The following is a 23178-nucleotide window of genomic DNA, read 5'->3' on the forward strand; positions in this document are numbered from 1 at the left end:
AACTAATGGACCTAGCCTTAAACTGCAGAACACGAACTGCAGAGCGGCTACCTCCACTAGGTGGCGCTGCAGAGACACCGTTTTTTCCAGGGAGCATTGCAAGGCCTATAAGACTCCTTGGACACTGACACAGCTGTCATTATAAGGGCGTGGTCAATAGTTGAAGAAGGCGGGGCTTTAATTAAAATGATGAAAACTAACGATGTCACCAAACAGGTCAAACGCTGCAGAAGTGGCGGGCACGATAGGGTTACACGGCGGGTGGAATAACACAGGCCGGTAACGTACTACGTTCTTTATTTAGAACGCCCTGTATTCAGCATGTTGGCCAGGACAGACCCAAGCAATCGAACGCCGCACGGAGCCGCAGCCGCTCCTTATGAGTCATCCTGCTGGCGGTTGATTGGTCAGCCTGGACAGTGCAGGCGGCTGAGGGTGTGCGGCTGCAAAGTAGAAGGTGGAAGTGATGCGTGCGTGTGAGCGCTGAGCCCGCAGGGAGGAGGACGCCCGGGACCCGCAGGGAGGAGGACGCCCGGGACCCGCAGGAGGGGTGCAGAGCCCGTCTGCTGCTGACAGGCAGGTAATGTATGCCACGTCCCTGGGGCATGGACTGAGCTTTACTTTGCCATGTCCTAGAATTAGGGGCATTTGTTGGGCAGAGGTCTCCTGCCGGTAAGTACCCAGCTTTCCCAGGCTCCTGTCTAGTCCTGCAAGGAGTGCTAGGAGATGGATGACCACTAGTGATGTGCAAAGTTTTGTAAGATTTTACAAAAGAATTCACTTTGTGACTTATTACTTTGTCGCAAAGCGCTTTTCTTTGTAAGCAGTGGGTGCAATGACCGGAAACGGCGATTGCACCGCCTCTCGTCATTGTACCCCGTTCATCGCCAATCGCGGCATCTGAGGTTTATATTAAAAGTGTATAATAAAAAAAACAAAATCATACTTACCTCATCCGTTTGAGTGTGAAGAGCCGTCCGCCACCATCTTGATCCAGCGTGAAATCTTGTGCGGCCCGTGATGACATCACCACGCACAAAATTTCGCACTGGCTTTTCAATCAAGATGGCGGCGGCCGGCACTTCGTGCTCAAATGGATGAGGCAAGTGTGTTATTTATTTTTTTATTCTTTAACCATTTTCGGGGGGGGGGGGGGGCATTATAGACCTTGGATAACCCCTTTAATACAAGGCATTTACTAATGTATTGTGATTGTACATATTGCCTCCTTTGCTGGCTTTATTCATTTTTCCATCACATTATACACTGCTCGTTTCTATGGTTACGACCACCCTGTAATCCATCAGTGGTGGTTGTGCTTGCTCACTATGGGGAAAAGTGTCGGCCTCTCTGGTGGCCAAGGCTGTGGGAGCGCATGTAGGCTGATGCTTTTTCCTATAGTGTGCAAGCACGACCACCACTGATGGATTACAGGGTGGTCGTAACCATAGAAACGATCAGAGTATAATGTGATGGAAAAATTAATCCAGCCAGTGAAGGAAGCAATTTGGTTAATAACAGTACATTAGTAAGTGCCTTGTATTAAAGGGGTTATCCAAGGTCTATAATGCCCCCCCCCCCCCATGTGCCCGGGCCCCTCAATTTCAGGGAAAACTCAATTTGCCGCAAAGTCGAATTTCCTCATGGTTTGTGGTAACGAATCGAGTTATTGGTGTAGCAGAGTTGTATTTGTCACTGAACTGCTTGTTGACACTGCACCCTTTATAGCCCCAGGGGTTGGAATCTGTAGTAAAGCAGAAATGCAGATTTTTCCCACGATGTAGTGACGAGCTGAGTTGTCGGATCCAGTTCAGCGGGATCTCAGGGACCCACCCTTCTCCCTGTTTACTCCGGTGGAGACGTACGGTGAGTGCTGTGCTGAGCCGGCCGCCTCTTTGCCTTGTTGTGGAATTTTAATGGGGTCTGTAAAATGTTTTGCTGACCTGGTAGCCTGTCCGGTGACATCTGGCTGGCCATGCGCAGGGCGGGCTTCATCCTCAGCTAGAGCCAGGTCTCGGTGCAGGAGAATTTCTATATCGCCCCCATATACTGCAGTGCTGTACGGAGTGAGACGGCCCCTTGAAGGAGGACATGTCTGTTTTAGTGACTACCTGCATTCCCCAAGTAATAATTCTGGAGCGTCTATTCTTATGGCTCATCCTTTGAAATGGTGAAATCAGTGGAAAATCCACTGCATCAAAATACGTACCATTTTTAGTGGGTATTTCGCCGCTGTGGAGACCGTACCTTTTAGGCCTCGTTCACATTTCTGTGTCCCTTTGACGTCCACGTTTCATCCGTGAATGCGTCCGTTTTTGCCCTCCGTGTGTCATCCGTATATTCCACAGCTGAAAATTAAAGGCTGTGTACACCTTCCGGGGGGAAATTCTTTTTATGATTGCATTTTACCCCTTTTGGGCTAAAAATCTTTTTTTCAATGGATCTTTATTAAAAATATTCAGCCGTTCTGTCACAAAGGGTTAACTGTCTAGCTGTGTGCGTTTTACTTTCGCTTTCTGCCTGTCATCTAATAGACTTTCTCTCTAAATTACTAAAAGGTCATGGCCACGTTCTTATCGGTAATTGAGCGATAATAGAGCACATGCATCAAGATCGCCTGTTTTGGGCGTATTTCACTCGGCTGTCTTTCTTTTGCCGACTATTTATTAAAAGTCGCCCAGACGTTGATGACTTGGCCTCGGCTTATTGTTTTTAGTCTGACCTCTGGTGGTTGTTTTTCAGTATGACAGGTTCATATTCACTTAGGCTACTTTCACACCAGCATTTTCAATTCCGCTATTGATATCAGCCATAGGATCTCAATAGCAGAAGAAAACGCTTCCGTTTTGTCCTCATTCATTGTCAATGGGGACAAAACTGAACTGAATGAAACAGAGTGCACCAGAAGGCATTCCGTTCCGTTTGGTTGCGTCCCCATCACGGACAGAATAACGCTGCAAGCTGCAAAAACGGAAAATCGCAGCGTTAATTTCCAGAGCATCTCCTACCGGTGGTCAGTGATAAAAACGGACCAAACACGAATGCTGTCCAAGTTGTGTCCGTGGTTTTGTACAGACCCATAGACTTCAATGGGAATGTTTGGTCTACATCACGGACAAAAGTGTAGTGCCCGTCTCTGTGATGTTTTTTTTTTTTTTTTCACTGACCCACTGTGAACAAACACCGATTGATTTTAACATATTGGTGAAAGACGAAAATGTGGACGAGGCCTTAGGACGAGCTGTATGCGAATTAGGCCTTATTCACACAGTCAGTGGAGGAGATTTATCAAACAGGCTTAGGTGCCCATAGCATCCAATCAGATTCCACCTTTAATTTTCCAAAGGAGCTGTGAGAAATGAAAGGTGGAATCTGATTGGTTGCTATGGGCAACTAAGCCAGTTCTACTTTACATCACTTTGATAAATCTCCCCCAGTGTTTGGTCAGTGATTCTGAGCCAAAACCAGGTCCATAATTGCCAAATGTCCCTAATTTTCCGAGACAGTCCTGGCAAATTTGCGCTGTCCTGAGCCAAAAATGAGTGGGGCTATCATGAACCCCACCCACAAGTGGGTGTTCCCACGTGGCGTTGGGGCGTTCCCAGGGGACAGGGCTTTATATGGCCCGATTTTACCAACTGAAACGTTGGTAAGTATGCGGATGGGGTCAAAAACACAGAACAGGGTTCACGTCACGTTTTGTGCCTCCGTTTGACGTATACGTTAGAAAAAAAAGATACAAGAACGCAGTATTTTTAGTCTGTGTCCAATCCACATTTTTTTAGAGATCACACGCACCCCCTTTCGTTTCTATGGGTCCGCCAAAAAAATGCAGAACGTGGACGTGATCTGCATGCTGTCCGTATCCTCGTGGCCAGGCCGCAAATTATAGAACCTGTCCTATTGTTGGTTTTGGCCTTTTTACAGTGGGTCCTGTGAAAATTGCGGGATGCACATGGGCTGCGTCCGTATTTTGCAGATCCGCGATTTGCGGACCACAAAATGGATATGGTCGTGTGCAAGGGTCCTTAGGTTAATTCAATGGGGCTAATCCATCTACGTGGTAGAATCCATGTGGAAAATCTGTCCTTGAACATACCGAAGTATAGTTTTTATTTTTAATTTTTTATAACCGCCCAATAAGACCCTATTCATACGACCATATGGCCGCCGTGCCTGTGTTGCCGACCGCAAACAGCATTACACAGGCAGCGGCAGTGTGAACTCCATGCTGCGATGCGGACCCGTTTACTTAAATGGGTCCACTATCCGCAAGATAAGGCAAAAGATAGGACGTGTTCTATCATTTGCGGAACCGAGGCACGGATCGGCAGCCCGCGGAAACGCTCTGAAGAGCTTCCATGGACCTCTGGGTCCGTGCCTCCGCACCGCAAAAGATAGGACATGTCCTACCTTTTGCCGTATCTTGTGATCGTGGACCCATTCAAGTCATTGGGTCAGCACCGCAGTAAGAAGTTCATACGGCCCGCTATTTGTGGTCCGCAAAACTGACCTTACGGTTGTGTAAATGAGTCCTTATCCAGAATGTTTTAGAACCTGCATCCCCATGGCTCACATCTCACTAATGTAATTTTACTGTAGTGACTTTTCTTTTCGGCAGCTCAGGCCTGATCTTCTACTAGAACCCCTCCATAGAGAACACATAGGGGCAGATTTACTAAGACTGGCTTTTCATATCGGAGACATAGGCCTCATAATAAATTGGTGCATCTTCTGGCTGTCTGTGCACCGGAAACTGAAATCTTCATTTTGGTCCTAATTCACACTCCTTTCTGGTGTAAATTATAGTATGGGTATGTTCACACTGCTTCTTTTGCTATGGAGCTTTGGCATGGACACCCACGTTGAAATCGGTGGACGCGTGGTTTCTATCTCATTCATTTCAAATGGGAGGCAGCGCTGGGGATCGCGGAGCGGCAGCTTAAAGGGGTTGTCTCACTTCAGCAAGTGACTGTTTTGATAGTATTGATAATGGAGGCCCATGGTTCTCTCCCTTTCACGGTGGGCCGGTTCTTCTGGCCTCCTGGATTTATGCTGCTAGTTCTAGCAGTGTCGACGCGTTGCACGGTTTATCAGCGGCTGCACACATTTTTGGAATAGTTTTGTAAGTACCCGGGGTGTAGCTTGGGAAAGGCTGTGATGTGACTTGATGTACATTCTTTACAGAAACCATGGACTCGGACCCAGCAGCGGCTCCGCACCTTCTTGGCAGATCACAGCTCAACGCTGCAACCTCTGCAGACAGCAATGAGGACAACCAAAGATCAGGACCCTCCAATCCCGGATCCCCCAGGGTGTTTGCTGCTGTGCCAGGTACTGTCATGCAATGTTGTGTTCGTCTGAGTCTTCACAAAGTTCATAAAAAAAAAAAAAAAAAAGTCCTTCCGGTTTGTGTCTACAGCTGTTACGAAGAGTTTTGCGTATCCATGGTAACAGACTACAAAGAAACCCTGTGTAGTCTGATCCTGCCATCGGGTGGAACAGATGGATGAGGGTATGACTGCAGAGTCAGCCGACACAGGTTCTGTTTGTAGTCTGTTAACATCACATAGGTCTGCATAGGAGAAAAACGATAGGAACTTTTTTAAATGACATGACTTTTTGATTTATTTTTGATGCTTTGAAGCAATGAAAAGAAATTGGTGTAAAGGTGGACCTAGCCTGTAAGATGGAGAACATTGAAACCATACGCCTCGTCTGCCCACGTGGTTGAAAACAAGTCTATGTGCCATACGACACCACAGCGCTGTAAATTCCAGTGTGGCCAAGTCTGGTACTGCTGCTTTGTCCTGTTCACTTGAATGGCCCTGAGCTGCAGCATCAGGCAACTGGTGTTTATATGGATGAGCCCCTGTAAACATAAGAAAGAGCCCCAGCCATTTCATTCTGCTGGTGACCCCCCCCTGGGTTTACATTGATCAGATATTAAAGAGCACCTGTCAGCAGGATCAACCCTGTAAACCAGGTAGGTAAGGCTGACCCTCTGAGAAAAGACTTTTATTCTTTATTCAAACTAGACATTTGACTGCACTGAGGGGGCGTGACCGAAACTGGAAAGCTGAAGTGCACTGGGGGACTAGGCCACGTCCCTCTCTACACAGAAGCCCTAATTTGCGTAAATAATAGGTCTTTTTTTTATTTTTTCCTGAGGAATGCCATAACTGATTTTTCTCAAGACAGCCCTTTCACAAGGCAAATGTTTTAAAACCCAGTTGTCAATTGTTTCATACATTTCCTGGAGGAATAACTGAGGTATGGCACAAAGTTGTTCCAAGAAGAGATGCTCCAGCAAGTTTTTTTTTTTTACTAAGATGTGTCAGAATTCTCTTGGTTTTCCAGGACTTTATCCTTGATAAACTGTCCTTAGGATGTCAGCAGGATCAACCTTACCAGGCAGTATGCATGGTTTAATAGCGTTTTTAATTCTCCGCGCTCCCCGCCAGACCTGTGGAGTTAAGCATACCTCCCTGCTTCTGCTGCTCAGTTCTGGCTCCTTCAGTCCAGCACATGTAGACTTCCGCCATTCATGTATGCTGCTGCAGCAGTGACTTGCCCCCTAAGAGGTACGTCCCTGCTGAGTCCAGTTATTGGCAGCAGTGGCGCATGTCACTTCTGTCCATACTGGAAGTTTACACGTGGAGAAAGTGTCAAGGAGCTGGAACCGAGCAATAGGGACCACATAAGTATTCTTGACTGGTCCAGTGAGGAGGGAGGAGAATTTAAAGAGTAACTGTCATGTTTTCATCAAAAATTTCAATTTTAGCATATGTTACTGCTGCAGCAGCTTTATGCATAAATCAATCTTTAGTTTCTTCACATACCACTGTTTTCCTTGAGTTTTTCCCCTTAGTTACAGCTGTTTAAACATTTACAATATGAGTTTCTTCTCAAGATGGCTCCTCTGCCAGTTCTCTGAGGCCAAAACTGCTTTCCTTCACTTCCCATACACACTTGCTGTAGCCAGCAGCTCCCTGCCAGCCAATCAGATTGGATTACAGACATGCAGTGTGGAGGACCGCCCCTCCGTATTCTGTTTATACTAAAGGGAAGACAGACAAGCCCTAGCAACGGTCTTTTAAGGGAGCAGTGGAAAGGGACGGGGACATTAATGAAAGCTGTTATTATAAGGTAATTACAGATGTTTTGACAATCATTGACAGACTGACTCAGGTATACATGCCTAGCTCTAATAAACTAGCAAATAAATAAAAAATATGACAGTTACCCTTTAAAGCTATAGAAAGCTGGAGGACCCCTTTAAAGTTTATCATTTGGTACATTCTGCTGTGTTTAGTAATTTTTTATAGGACTGTGATGGATCATGGTGCTATCACTACAAAGTATGTGACCGATTCAGCTCTGCTTCATCTGCAGCACTTACACAATCTGTGGCATTGTACTAAATAATGAAATTGCTCTCGCCCCGGCAGCTGGTGGTGGTCGGATCAGGTTTAGGAGCTGCTCCGGGCTGGTCGGTAAGTGACGGAATAAATATTTGTCCACCCGGTGCAGAAACCGATGGCAGAGACGCTATTACGGACAGATTTATGGCACTGCAGATGTAAACAGGGCCTGGAGGAATGCTCTGCGGAGTCTTCCCCTCCTACCCGGAGATAATCCTGGACATGTTGGGGCTTTTGTGAGACTTAGCAGTGTTTATACTGCGGCCGATGACGACATCCGGTGGAAACATCTGGAGATTCCCGGCCACCTTATACCTTTTGTTTAATTTCTATGTACCAGCCGTTTCTGGCCCAAGCACTGCAGCCCCTTCAAGGAGGTGATCGACTCAGGAGTCGGACCCCCACCAATCTGATGAACTCTCTAGAGAACCCAGAGAACTCTCCTGACACGTCTGTCTGTTTTTTCCCATGAGAGAACAATGCTGGAGCAGCTCTTCTTGGGACAACTTTGCACGGTTCCTCAGTTATTCCTCCAAAAAATGTATAAAACAATTGACAATTGGGTTTTAAAACATTGTCCTTGTAAAAAGGGGTGTGCGCCTTTTTGATCAGTGCTGTCAGTGTCAAACTGTGTACGGGCACGCCCTATTGACAAGGGGAATGCCAGAAGCCAGATTATATTTTTGCGTTCCCAGGGGGGATGTCGGAGGAACGGCACAGAAAAGCTTCTCCACAATAGTTCATGGGAGTTGTCATGATTTGCTGCTGTAATGGACATATAAGGAGAACAAGGAGAGTACATTGGTGAGAAAAATGAAGTTTTGATATATGCAAATGAGCCTCTAGGAGCAACGGGGGCGTTGCTGTTACACCTAGTGGCTCGGCTATGTCTGGAACTGCGGTGCCCTCTCCGCTTTGACAGAACCAGGCAGTGTAAAAATCATCACGCCTGGCTATGTCAATAAAAGTGGAGAGGGCGTGGCAGTTGCAGAAAGGTGTAACGGCAACGCCCCCGTTGCTCCTAGAGGCTCATTTGCATATAGTAAAACATCATATTTCTCAGCAATGCGGACACATATGAACATGGGACCAACACAGATGTCTTCAGCTGCCAAGTGCACATGTACCAGGTCAGCCAGTGTCCTAGGTACAGATGCCCTTTAAGACATGTTCTCTCCATGGGTCGCATACAGGCACATAGAACACTACTGCTGCTATCCAGCATGGCCGTACATACAGCGCCTCATATCTCAGCTGACATGGGAGGAGGGGATATCGGAGTTATGTTTGGATTTTTTTGTTTTTTGCTTCACCACACAGTGTTACACAATAGCAGACACATGTGTTACATCCCAGTATATTTCACACTTTTCTTCCGCCATCTGCTTTCAATTCTTCATTGGAGCCTGCAGGAAGTGGAGGGAGATAGTGAACCGCCACCTGTCTTTTAGGAAGCTCTGCCCTGTACATTTGTGGTTCCTAATGAATTAAAGTGCCCCCCCCCCCTTCCCGCTCATTTTGAGACATGCCAGTTTGTGCAGGGCACCTATACCGCCGATGGACCTGATTGATGAATAGAATGCCAGACTTACAGTGAAGACTGACACAGGCCGGGCAGTAAGAAAACATGTAGCTGAAAAGAAGGCAGAATGTGCTCCCTGGAAATTCTTTCATGCCCGACTTAAAAGGATATAACCACAGAGAAGGAGTAAGCCGTTCGGCATGCACATGATAAGTGAATATTTGCATGGACGCCTGCTCGGAGATTAGATACAGCGAGGAGCCTGGGGCAGTGTTCACACAGGAATAGAAGAGCTGTCTGATAAGATGGGTCTGCATCCAGACTCCTCGCTTTATCAGCCTGGAAAATGAAAGAAGCCAAGCTTCATCTTCTCCTGGGCGGGTCATTAAAGGGACACGCCACCTAAGATGCGTGTCCACATCCGTAGTTCCGCGACCCCGCTAAAAAGATAGAGCATGTCTTCTTCTTGTCCGCGATTGCGGACAAGAATAGGCATTTTCTATCATAGTGCCGGCCATGTGCTGTCTGTAAATTTCGGAACGCACACGAGAGGTATCTGTGTTTTTGCGGATCCGCAATTTGCAGACCGCAAAACACTTACAACCATCTGAATGAGCCCTAAAGGTGATAAAAATGTGTGATTGATGAATATTGTCCAGAAAAATGCCTGCAATAACTAGTGCCGTCACATGCAGCTATAGCAGGGATCCAGTACTCCAGCTGTTCTGGAACTACAACTCCCAGACTGCTTCCTTCTCCCCTGTGCTGCTGAGAGCGCCGCGTGCCATGTTTTCTAACAGATACTAGGCTAAATACTAGGACCTGGTATCGTATCGATCAGGGTCTAAAAGTATCGATTGGGTGTCGAAACTTCGATACCCGGTGCAACTCTAGTCAGGAGAAGTGACAGTGAAAAAAATTAGCAAGTAAAAATAATCGAATAATCAAAATTCTTGGCACGATCCGACACCCATGGCAGTCCACAGGCCCTTACTGTACCGCCATATGGAGACATACGGAGGTTTTTGTATTGGATCCCTTATAACTCTTAGACAGATATAAAATCATGGCTCCATCCGATGCCAAATTGAAGAGACACCATATGGCGGCACACGGAGTGCATGCCAATAATCCCTAAGCTCTGTATGGTCAGGAGACCCGCTGAAGGTGGAAAGGGCCCAGTAGTGTAAACTATTTTCATGCTGACCTCATACTATGAATATTGTAGTTCCCAGATGGCAGTTCACATGTATATAGCGCAGGCGACGCCTACTGGCAGATTTATTGAAAGGAAAACAGAAATTGGTGTGGTTGCCGATAGCAACCAATCACAGCGCAGCTTTCAGGCATACTATACCTGTATACAGCCATATAGTGCCACCTTGTCCCACAGTGACCAATAAAACCAGAACATGCTCGCATCTTATTTATGAAGGAAAGTTATGCTGCCCCCTGCTGACATTAGCTGTACTATACAACATCGGACGGAAGGGGGCTCTAAGGCTGGGACCGTCCTGCTGGACCTGAGCCACGTCCGAGGTCAGCATATATGTGGGCACGTCATGTATTCAGCCCGTCGGCGGGGCAATATCATGGTCTTTTTTTCTCACTTCTAATGTAGCAAAAGCAACATAATAAGATCAAATGAAATAAAACAAAACAAATACATTTTCTTTTCTTGCAGAAACCATGGACGAGGATGAGGAAGCGACTTTTCAGGAACTGCTGGAAAAAGCCAGGGCCGGGGAAGCCAAGGCCCAGAGCGAGGTAACGGAAGCACGCGGGACTGTGATACCAGGAGGCAGTGGTACCTCCCAGAATGATTCATCACATGAGCGCTGCCAGTCCCACACCTCTGCCCTGCACATGACATGGGAATCCTGGCGCACACCGCCTGGAGGCAGAACGTGTCCTCGTGCTCACCCGCAATTGCTTCTTACATTGTACAATCAGCAGCATGAAGTGGTACACGTTAACACGACTGTATTCCCGGTCTGCAAAAATGCGGATCGGATGCGGACCCCTTTAATTTCAAGGGGGCCGCAAAAAATGCAGACAGAAAAGTGTCCGTTCCGCGACTCCGCAAAAAAGATAGAACATGTCCTATTTTTGTCCATTTTGCAGACAAAAACAGGCATTGCTGACAGAGGGTGGATTGTGCAGGAGGCACACGGCCGGTGTTTGTGTATTGCGCACTGAAAAACGGATCCGGCTGTGTGAATGGACACTTACACTAATTCTGCAATTTTCACCCTGGCCACTAGGATAACCTGTGTTAAGACGTCCCACCTTTTGAGAGCAGCCACAAGGGCCATAGACACAATGGTCAGGGGGGGGACCCCATTGACTTCTATGGGAGAGTTTTCTAGGCATGCTTTGTGACCTGTGCAGAGGTCAGGAGGGAGTAGATGAGCTGTGATATCACCATAATGGTTTTACTTGTCATTGTAATTCTGCCTGTGGTGATAATGGTAATGGCTACTGAAAAGCCACCAGTACAGAACAGGAAATCATGACCTATTATTGTACCTAGTGGCCAGTGGGAAAATTCAGGCTGATATAATATTATTATTATTTTTTTTAATATGGTGACGCATTAACCTCAAAAATAACATAAAACCGTGATTTTTACAATAGGTAGACCAGTTTAATAGGAGTATGTGCCAGCGGTCCTCGTCTCTGGTGACGCATACCAGCCTTGTTAATGCCACACAGCACGTCTGTAACCTTCTCCAGTTCCCCTCACCACTTCCTTTATTCTTTTTCATATGTTGTAAGTCACATTTGCCTCACTCAGGAGGGAATAAGTTATAACCGTCATTTAGGTATAAAATTCTTTAAACGTGAAATGCATAACTTGCCGACACGGACCTTACGGTATCTCTGAATATACTATCATAGATGCTACAAATAGAGGAGGGGGGCCTCAAAGTAAATATCAAAATGGCCCTTCTTTATGGTGCCAGGTCATTCCACCCAGGACAATACGGCCTTGTGTTAATGTCCCTCTTTCCATCATCCCCAGGTTCTTTTCACTTATGGGACCAACCTCTGAGGGCCTCCTGGCAGCCATATGGCCTGCCCCTGTGTTATGCACACCTTAGATCTGGACCCTTCAAAGTGCTCTACCTAAGAAAGAAACCATAATCCCAGGAGTAACCATTAATTTAGCACGCATCCTTTTACCCTTAAGCCTCATGCACAGGAGCACATGTATTTTGCCGTCCGCGTGTGTTACATCCACATTTTTACGGACCCGTTGGCTTCAATGGGTCTGTGGTCTGCATTTTGCCGGACATACAGACGCCAAAAGCACACTGATCATGCAAAAAGATAGAATTTATCTGCAAAATGCTGACTACGGACTCATTGAAGTCAACGTGTCCACAAAAAATAAAAAACCGTGGGCAGCACACAGACTGCATGCTTTTTTTTTTTTTGCGGACTGCAGAATGGGAATGGTGGATCCTGTGTTATCTACATAGAGGTGTTACAATCCCCGTTTGATCTAAATTGCCTTTTTTTGGTTGTTTTATCAAGTTAATTTTCACTTTTATTGCAGGTAGGAAAATACTACTTAAAACTTGCTGAAGAGCGGGATGAGGAAGTGAACAGCTGTGCTGCCGTCGACTGGCTGCTCCAAGCCGCCAAGCAAGGTCGAAGGGACGCGGTGAAGCTTCTGCGGAGATGTTTGGCAGATAGAAGAGGTGACGCTTACACAGCAGTCTGAGCTCTTCTGAATTCCTCCCTTATGATTGTGTGTGTGCATGTATGTAGATATATATACATATACAAACTATATATACATATACTATACACTCCTTGACAAAAGAAATAATGTTCTACGAAGAAGTTGTTGGAATGAAATGTTCTATGTGTGACTGTAACGGCCATAGATTTAAGTGATTACAATATTAGAGGAAAGGATACGTTTATTGGGGAAAACTCTACAATAGAGAAGAGGCTCTAGAATCCTGTCGGGCCTCCTCTAGCCTGGATACAGGATGAGATATGGCTGGGTATGGAGGCATACAGGTTCTGTATGGTATCCTGTGGCACATTTGCCTGTAGATCCTGCACTGACATCTGTGGGAGCATTTTGTTGCTCCACAGCAAAAGCTGGACGGAAGCGCCCACCTTGAGGCCTTCATACTTGAACTGGACAGTTGTGGGATCCCAAACAGAAGTTAGATTATTAGCTAAAGCCAATACGGTTCCAGTCCATAGCAGTCTGTTTCTCATTTACCACACCACTGCAGATGAAGGTGACAGTGGCTGGCGGTCAGTGGCATGACACATAATGTACGCCATGACACCAAATTGTCTTCTGCTAAGCACGTGTAAATGGTCCGGGCAGAGACGGGTGCCAGCTGTGTCCGGATGGTGAACAAGAAAACTGTGGGAGCTACCTACGCTTGTTGGTGGGTCAAATGATCCTCTATTGATGATCTGTCTGGAGTCTGTTCACCGTATGTTCATGCCTTCACGTAACCACTGCTCCCGAGGCCCCCTAACAGCTTGATCAGATGGCGGGCAATTCGTTGAAATGACCATCCTGCGTCTGTCAACTGGATGTAGTGTCTTCAAGTGCATCATAGGTATGTCTAGCAGTCATCGGTCTCTCACCAAGGGGTACACTACCCAAAAGTAGCCACTGAGAGCGTTTTTATCGGGCAGTGGGGAAGCATTTTTTTCACCTGATTGTGTCAGATGTCTAATCAGACCACACCTGTAATTATTTACATATCTGATACAAAAATGAATGCTATGGTTTTTTTTTTTCAGCAATCCAATACCTTTATCTGGGCTTTTTTTTTTTTTTTTTTTTGTCATTCACTGTATACAGTATATATTTATATATGGTTGGAATTGCTCCTTTCATAAGTGGGACCATACCAAAATGACGGGAATCTTTCCATGTCAGCATATGCATGATACAGACTGCAATAAGTTATGTATTACTGTAGAAGCGGAACATGTCTTTGCTATTTGTAGGCCCATTGTAGTAATATTCCCCCTGTCCTCTGCTTATATTTCAGGAATCACAAATGAGAATGAGAGCGAGGTGAAGACACTCTCGTCAGAGACTGATCTGGAGAGGGCCGTGAGGAAGGCTGCACTGGTGATGTACTGGAGGCTCAACCCCAAGAAGAAGAAGCAGCTTCCTGTGTCTGAACTGCTGGAGAACGTCAGCCAGGTTAATGCTGAAGGTTTGTAAAGAGCCACATTTAATATTTAGTCCAAACTGGTCCGTCCCTATTGACTTACATTGTGTGCCAGGACGGATATGTTTGGCTCCGCTTCGTCAGGCGGACAGCAAAACGCTACAGGCAGCCTCCAGAGCGGAATGGAGGCTGAACGGAGTCAAACTGATGCGTTCTGAGCGGATCCTTTTCCATGCAGAATGCCTTCGGGCAAAACTGATCCGTTTTGGACCGCTTGTTAGAGCCTTGAACGGATCTCACAAACGGAAAGCCAAAACGCCAGTGTGAAAGTAGCCTTACAAAGATCACGCCAAGAGCAAGGCGTGTAAGAATTCTCAAGGTCACAAAGAAACCGGAGAACATCTAAGAAACGAAAGGCCTTACTCACATCAATGTTCAGGAGTCCAACATCAGCAGGACACTGAACAACAATGGTGTGCTTGACAGGATTGCAAGGAGAAAGCCACTGCTTTCCAAAAAGAACATTTGCTAATGATCACCTGGACAAGCCAGAAAGCTTTAGGAACAATGGGGGTAATTTACTAACAGAAAGTCGCCAACTTTTGGCATTTTTCTGGCGCAGATTGCAGCGCAAAGTTTATTATCTGTGAAACATAGTGGCGGTAGTGTCATGTTTTGGGCCTGTTTTGCTGTATCTGGACCAGGACGGTTAGTCATTATTGATGGAACAATGAATTCTAAATTATAAGAGCAAATTCTAAAGGAAAATGTCAGGACATCTGTCCTTGAGCTGAATCTCAAGAGCTTGTGGGTCATGCTGCAAGACGAGGACCCCAAGCACACAAGTTGTTCTACCAAAGAATGGTTAAGGAAGAATAAAGGTAAAGATTTGGAACAGCCAAGTCCTGACCTTAATCCAATAGAAATGTTGTGGAAGGACCTGAAATGAGCAGTTCATGGAAGGAGACCCAGCAACAGTTCCTCCAAGCCGATGTGCAGGACTAATCAACAATTACCAGAAACCTTAAGTTGCAGTTATTTCTACACAAGGGGTCACATACTTTCACCACTCACTGACATGGGACATTGGATCATTTTCCCTTGTTAGCGATAATCTGCCGGTGTAAAGGTGCCACCGGTTACCCAGCGAAACACTTGTTCATCAAGTAATTGGATCTTTCATGCGGACACCTAAATCATCATTTGCCGGCAGCAGATCATAGTGTCTAAACAGCAACCAATGATTCTGTATGGGGACGGGCGATGGTATTAGCAATCATTGTAGCATGTAATAGCAGAGGTCTCCTCCACTAACAAGCAGGAGATTGCTGGGAAGGAACGTTTCCTTCCTGACAATTGTCTGCTCCATCGAGCCATGTAAAGGGGCCTTCATCCTCATGATCAATCTCTGTTGGAACTCCCAGCACCCCTACCATTCAGCTGTTTAAAGGGGTCACGGTGCTTGGGTGTGTGCTGGGATCTCTTCCTAGGTCTGTGATGTCTTGTCCATCAATCACATGACCTAGATACAGCTCAGCCCTTTCCCAATGGACGGCAATATGCTTGGTAAGCAATGAAGAGGCTGCAGTGGCCACCTGACCGCCTCGACTCATTCAAACAACTGTGTGGCGGGAGTAAGACCTCCTTCCCTACTGATCTGATATTGATAACCTATTCTGTGGATAGAGCATCACATTTTGAGTCCTGGAAAAGTCCTTTAATCCTGAGAACTCCCGAGTGCAAGTCTATGAGCAGATGAATGTTACAGTATACGGTTTGATTGTAAATCTTGACTTCTCAAATCCTTTGATTTAACAGATGGGGAACAGCAGCCTGGACCAATCCCAAAAGCTGCCCAGAAGGAGCGCCGGGTACTGGAGCGCTTAGTTAGCAGTGAATGTGAGTATTGCCACTCAGTATTCATACTTGTCATTAACACCCAGACTTGTGTTTAAATAAATTGGATGTCGCGTTAAAGGGGTTATCCAGGTTCAGAGATGAACCCGGACATATCCCCATTTTTCCCCAGGCAACCCCCCTGATATGAGCATCGGAGCATTTTCCACTCCGATGCTGTCCCTTGCCCTGCACTGTACCGCGCAGGGCAAGAGCTATTTGTTTACAATAGCACACTGCTAGGCGGAGGCTTCCATCTAGCAGTGTTGCTGATGATGTCACCGGCTCTGATGGGCGGGCTTTACAGGCCCATTAGTGCCAGTGACATCACTGTGCTCACTGCTAGGCGGAAGCCCTTGCCTTGTTTTACCCATGGAGAGCCCGGTACTTCACTGGATCTCCAGAAAAAACCTTTGCCCTGTGCGATTCAGAGCAGGGCAAAAGAGAGCATCGGAGCATGAAATGCTCATGTCAGAGGGGCTGCCGGGGTAAAAACAGGGATATGTCCAGGTTCATCTCCTAACCCGAACAACCCCTTTAACATTGGGGGTTCCTCCAATCAGGACCCCCATTCATTAGCGCAGAAAGCAGATGTACACAGCAGCTCTGTCAGGCATATTAGCTTTACTAGGAAATGTCCTTTCTCCTTATATTTGTAAGGGGGATAGAAAGTGTCATCTGCTCCGGAGCCACAACGGTGACTTATTTTCTTTCTGTCTTTCCTTTGTCGCTTTCCTTTCTCTCTTTTTGTAAATTTTTTTGTAATGCTTACCAATAATGCTATAATCTATGGAGCGAACTGTGCTGTGTGGATTCTTAAAAAAAAGTATAGGTTTTGCCCCTATATCTATAGCAGATTTGGTCGCAAAGGGGATTTGTGGCCGAATCTGCAGCTTTTCCCCACTCGCACCAGGTCTAAAAAAATAAATAAAAAAGGGGGCAGGCTGGCCAGCCCGTCACATTTATAATTTTTTACGTCTGGTTTTAGACGTAACATTTTTTTCTAAGTCTACGGCAGCAGGGGAGCTGGCATAGATTTAGGCCGGCTATGGATACACCTAAGTTATGTACATAACCTAGGAGCAAAATGTGTAAGGGCTATTCAGACTGCGTCTAAGACGCCAGTCTTAATAAATAATCCCCAAAATGAGTATCTTTTCAAATCAAAATTTGAAAGTAAATGCAGAAAGCGATTGAAAACAATTTTAAGAAGATGTCACGTGCCACATAATTATAGACTTTAATATGAAACAGACAGCTGACTATTAAATCAAGTACGGTCAATACCACAATGATGAACAGTCACAAGATATCCTTAAAAATGGCAGGAAATTACCTTTTTCCTTTTTGGAACACTAAACCTAGCAATGAAAGATCAAGGAAGTCTATGGGAAATCTAAAACACAGGACGAACGGGCATTGTTTATGGGTTTGTTTTTTGGGTCAGTATTTATTTATTTATTTATTTATTTATTTTAAATCGCAGCATGCTCTGGGTCTGGTGGGTTTCCCCTCATTGCTTAGTGTTCCCTATAGACCAGAAACGCGAGTGCCAGTGTGTGTTGGCATCTTTTACTTGTGTTTCTGCATGACATTTTTGTACCATTGTATTGTGGGGATACATAGCTTCCTGTAAAAAAAAAAAAAAAAGGAAGGCATACAATAAATGCCATTAAAAACCGCCACTATATGAGCTAAAATGCAAAACGCCTAAAAAATGACTTGCTTAGTGTTTTTAGTAGGGTTTTTCAAGGCATTTGTTTTGGCCCAAAAAAGCGAATACTCAGTCCACCACCCTTCATTGAAGGCATGATACAGTTGGCCTTATTGAACCTTTAAGTTCTGCAGTACAGGAATAAAGCATGACTATATGCTTACGTTACTTTTCTCTTGTACTTTTTCACAGCTAAAAGCTACATTGCCTTAGATGATTTTGTGGAAATTACAAAAAAATATGCTAAGGGGATAGTACCATCAAACCTATTCCTCCATGATGATGACGATGACGAATTTGCAGGAAAGAGCCCAGAGGAACTGCCCCTCCAACAAAAGGTAAAGCAAAGACTTGAGTAATGTTCAGGATTACAATACACTATATGATCTAAAACTCCTCCAAAGAAAGTGTCTGTTCCCAGCGGTTGGACCCCCGCCGATAACGAGAATCAGGAGTCCTGCTCCCACAAATGAATGAAGCAGAGAGTTCATCATGCACTGTGCTCCATCTACCTCTTGCAGTCCCACAGAGAATGAATGGAGTAGTATGCTTGATCTGTCTGTCCATTCATACGACAGAACGGGACCCCCACCGATCAGATACTGTGGATAGGAGTAAGTTTGTATTGTGGGAAAATCCCTTTAAAGGGGTTGTCTCATCTGAGACATTGGTGGCATATTGGTAGGATATGCCACCATTGTCAGACAGGTGTGCGTCCCTGGGTCTGGGACCTGCACTCCTCTCCAGAACGGGACCCCCAAATGGGCAGAGAGCAGCCAAGAGATACGTGTCCACCCTCCATTCATTTCTATGAGACAGCCAAGGCATCGCTCGTCTGTTTATGGCTATCTCCAGCATTTCCATAGAAGGTAATGGAGCCGTGACTGTGCTTCTTTGGCACTGCTCTGCTATTTTCAGAACTCTCATAGAAATGAATGGCGAGCACGCCGCACATGTGCGGTGCCCTGTCCTTGACTTTCAGAAGCCTGTTTTGGAGATAAATGCGAGTCTCACCTATCTGACTTTGAGGATATATCCTAGCGATATGCCATTAAAGTTCCAGAAGAAACAATTCCTTTAAGTAATGAAAATGTTGTAGGAAACACTATGTGCCGTAAAGTACACATATGGTTGCCAAGTGTTCATACCCCAAGACTGGTAAAAAAAATGATGCACTACCAGTCAAAATTATGTTTGGGTGGAAATTTGGTGGTATATAGAAATGTATGGCTTTCACTGTTTTATATGTTTCTGCAGATTGTGAAGTATCCATTACACGTCATCATGGAACTTAAGGAATACCTTATAGACGTGGCTTCCAAGGCTGGAATGCACTGGCTGTCCACCATTATGCCTACACACCACATCAATGCACTCCTCTTTTTCTTCATCATCAGTAACCTCACCATAGACTTTTTTGCCTTCTTCATCCCCTTAGTTATCTTCTACTTGTCCTTCATTTCTATGGTTATTTGCACCCTCAAGGTGTTCCAGGACAGTAAAGCTTGGGAGAACTTTCGTGCCCTCACAGATCTGCTGCTTCGCTTCGAGCCGAACTTGGATGTTGAGCAAGCTGAAGTGAACTTTGGTTGGAATCACCTTGAACCCTATTTATATTTCTTGATTTCAGTATTTTTTGTCATCTTCTCGTTCCCTATATCAGATAAGCACTGGATTCCCTGTTCAGAGCTGGCAGTCATATCCATCTTCTTTACGATTACCAGCTACTTGAGTTTGAGCACAAGTGCAGAGCCTTACACTCGGAGAGCTTTAATTACTGAAATTGCTGCCGGAGTTCTCACCTTTGTAAATATGTTGCCAGATTCTGTGCCCTATATTCATTTACTTAGCAAAACCTTCTTCGCTTTGCCAGTGGGGCATTTTATCGTGTTCCACATCAGTGTTCCTTGCATATTCTTTATTTACTTATTTTACCTATTCTTCAGGATGGCACAGTTGAGGAATTTTAAGGGTGTCTATTGTTACCTTGTCCCGTACATGGTTTGCTTCATGTGGTGTGAGCTATCCGTCGTGATTCTTCGAGAATCTACCACCATTGGCCTGATCCGTGCATCCATTGGCTACTTCCTCTTTCTTTTTGCGCTTCCCATTCTTCTGGTGGGCATTGCCGTCATGTGCGTTGTCCATTTCATGAAGTGGTTTTTGACTTTAGAATTCACCAAGATTGTGGTAACCCTCGTTTTGTGCACAATTCCTGTAGGGCTTCGTTGGTGGGCCAAAGCAAACTACTCAGTCGTCGGAATGTTTAAATCTCTTACCAGAAGCTCCATTGTGAAGCTGATACTAGTTTGGATCACAGCCATTGTCATGTTTTGTTGGGTATATGTCTACCGTTCGGAAGGAATGAAAGTGTACAACTCCACCTTGACCTGGCAACAGTATAGCTTTCTGTGTGGTCCCAGGGCATGGAAAGAGACCAACATGGCAAGGACCCAAATTATATGCAGCCACTTGGAAGGTCACAGGGTGACTTGGACAGGAAGATTCAAGTATGTCCGTGTCACCGATATCGACAACAGCGCTGAATCTGCCGTGAACATGCTCCCTCTTCTTCTCGGAGATTGGATGAGGTGCGTGTATGGAGAAGTCTACCCAGTTTGTGATCCTCAGAGTGTCACCATAGAAGAAGAGGAGCTTTGCCGCCTTAAGTTCTTATCCAAACACGAATGTCATATGAAGAAATTTGACAGGTACAAATTTGAGATTTCCGTTGGTATGCCTTTAAACGGTGGGAACAGGACTATTGAAGAAGATGATGTGACAAAAGATATCGTCCTGAAAGCCAGCAATGAGTTCAAAACGGTGCTGTTAGGCTTACGGCAGGGGAGTGTAATAGAATTTAGCACCATCCTAGAAGGACGTCTAGGGAGCAAGTGGCCGGTCTTCGAGCTGAAAGCTATCAGTTGCTTAAACTGCATAGCCAAACTGACTCCTTCCTCCAGACATGTCATGATCGAGCAAGACTGGAGACGCAGTGTCCACACCGCTGTGAAATTTGCCTTTGATTTTTTCTTTTCTCCTTTCCTCTCTGCTGTGTGATGATGTCACTTGTGTTCTGGTGCCATCCAAATACTAAAACCAAAGAATGAGCTCTAACGTCTGAACCTTGTCATATACCTTCACAAAAAAAAGAGATCATAGTAAAACCAAAAATAGTGCAAAGAAAAACCAGAGGTGTTAACATCCAATCGAAGGCTTCCACTTATCGATGTACACTTGTTGATTGGTGGCCATGGAATGGTCGCCATCGCACTTATTTGCACTATTGATGGCTCCTTTAACCGCTCTGTTTAACATTGCTTTGTTAGTTGCACTGTATGGACAATCACATCTTCTACTGTTTGGAATAGCTAGTGACAACTTACCGTATTCAGCAATATAACAAAGCATTTTTTTTGTCTTGCCACAAAACTAAAATACTCTATATACAGCGTAAAACAAAATGTTGCTACTTGCGAAGTGTCTGCAAGCTGTATATTATATTATCATGTTTAAAATTAATAGTTTTAGAACATAATGTAGTGATATCCTGGTGTGAATAAACTATAGGTCTGTTTTGGGTGGGGTTTCAAGGGGTTGTCCAGCATTTAGAAGAATGGGTGTTTTTTTTTTTTTTTGTCTTTTTCTGGGAACAGCGCCACACTTGTTCATGGAATATGATTTTGGTTTTCCAGCGCATCCTTCTTCAAGTGAATGTGACTGGATCACAGTATCAGACATTGCACATGGACTAAAGGGGAGCTGATTCTGGAAAAAAACCTTATAATAGACATAGCTGCAAAAAAGACATATAATATATATAGCACATGGGCAAAAGAGGAACTGTTGCTGCAAAAAAATTCCAGCAACAAAAGTATTATTATTTTTTTTATATCTTGGACAATACAGGAATTCACGGATAGATACTCATGTGCTGATGTCCATCAGGGATTCGTTCATAGGGTCGAGTCAGTCTATCCTATATATATATAATGGAAAAATGGTGAGATGCATGAAGACATCTAGCAACAGCTAGCATACAGAGCAGAGTGTAAAAATTAGCTGCAAATGAAGTAAAAACAGCCAAAAATACAGCAGATATACAGTATGATGAGTTTGCCAGGTTTATTTATTTGCTGACTATAAAACTATTATTAAAGAGGATTTTCTGAGATTTATCAACTGAATAGGTCGTCAGTATCTGATCGATGGGCGGTCCGACACCCAGGACCCCCGCCGATCAGTTATTTCAGAAGGCACCGGCGCTCGCAGTACTGCCACGGTCTTCTCTCTTCTCACCAAGTACTACGCCGTACATTGTATAGCGGCTGCTCATGGTATTGTAGCGTGATGTAGCTGCACCTAGGCCACGTGACCGATGAACGTGATGTTACATGGCCTAGACCAGGCATGCTCAACCTGCGGCCCTCCAGCTGTTGGAAAACTACAACTCCCATTATTCCCGGACAGCCTACAGCTATCAGCCTACAGAAGGGCATGGTGGGAGTTGTAGTTTTAAAACAGCTGGAGGGCCGCAGGTTGAGCATCCCTGGCCTAGATTAAGCTGTGAGAAGGCTGCTACAGTGAGTGCCGGTGCCTTCTTAAACAGCTGATTGGTGGGGGTCCCATGTGTAGTTTTCCAACAGCTGGAGGGCCGCAGGTTGAGCATGCCTGGTCTAGGCCATGTAACGTCACGTTCATCGGTCACGTGGCCTAGGCGCAGCTACATCACGCTACAATACCATGAGCAGCCGCTATACAATGTACGGCGTAGTACTTAGTGAGAAGAAGAGAGAAGACCGTGGCAGTACTGCGAGCATCGGTGCCTTCTGAAATAACTGATCGGCGGGGGTCCTGGGTGTCGGACCCCCCACCGATCAGATATCCAGAGGATAGGTCATCGGTTGAAAAAAAAAATCTTGGTAAACCCCTTTTAAGTAAAGGTTGAGCATCACTTTTAAATAGGTTTCCTTTATAGGGAATACAACATAGTATTTGATAACCACTATCATTACATACAGCAATAAAGTAGCTACCGGTAATTATGGTGTCCTTCCTGATCCTATGTCCTCTCTTCCAATACACTGTATTGCCATCTATTGTCTGTTAAGAACGTTAAAGGGTAATAAAAAATAAATAAAAATGAAGCAAGCCTGTAATTTTGATTAAAAACACTACTACGTTTAAGTATACAGCTCCAGTGTAGGCCTATGTGATTCTATGGTTACAGACTACATCTGTGTAGTCTGATCCCACTGTCGTGTTACTTCGCTCACTCGGGCCCCTCTTCTAGTGACTAGGTTAAAGGGTTTTTCCCATGACTAATGGAAAAAATGAATTTCAGACATCATATAGTACATGACAATCTCTTTCTAACAAAGCTAGAACCAGCCCTGTACCTCACATGGATCCAGAGATCTCCCCATTCATTGCTCTGCTAGATTTACATCAAGCTGA

General features: G+C 45.2%; 1 protein-coding gene across 3 annotated transcripts; it reads left to right on the forward strand.

Moving 5' to 3' along the window:
• The first annotated feature begins 267 nt into the window (after positions 1-267).
• On the forward strand, positions 268-21519 carry WFS1 (wolframin ER transmembrane glycoprotein). Of its 3 annotated transcripts, none has more exons than XM_040419117.1 (9): positions 268-512; positions 558-576; positions 5188-5334; positions 10631-10713; positions 12509-12653; positions 13986-14156; positions 15930-16010; positions 17914-18059; positions 18979-21519. In XM_040419117.1, the coding sequence occupies exons 3-9, from the start codon at positions 5193-5195 to the stop codon at positions 20779-20781; spliced, it is 2571 nt and encodes an 856-aa protein (XP_040275051.1). In that variant the 5' UTR covers positions 268-512; positions 558-576; positions 5188-5192; the 3' UTR covers positions 20782-21519. The 3 variants fall into 3 exon arrangements, with proteins under 3 accessions (XP_040275051.1, XP_040275049.1, XP_040275050.1); XM_040419115.1 differs by having other exon boundaries at positions 269-512; positions 558-580; XM_040419116.1 differs by having other exon boundaries at positions 269-491; positions 525-580.
• Positions 21520-23178: the final 1659 nt, after the last annotated feature.

This window comes from Bufo bufo, chromosome 2 (assembly GCF_905171765.1).
Source record: "Bufo bufo chromosome 2, aBufBuf1.1, whole genome shotgun sequence".
NCBI lineage: Eukaryota > Metazoa > Chordata > Amphibia > Anura > Bufonidae > Bufo > Bufo bufo.

Coding starts and splice junctions, on each gene's coding strand:
- WFS1 (XM_040419117.1), top strand. CDS start 5,193: ATGGACTCGGACCCAGCAGCGGCTCCGCACCTTCTTGGCAGATCACAG. Junction 10,714..12,508: donor AAGCCAAGGCCCAGAGCGAG/GTAACGGAAGCA, acceptor CTTTTATTGCAG/GTAGGAAAATACTACTTAAA. Junction 12,654..13,985: donor ATGTTTGGCAGATAGAAGAG/GTGACGCTTACA, acceptor CTTATATTTCAG/GAATCACAAATGAGAATGAG.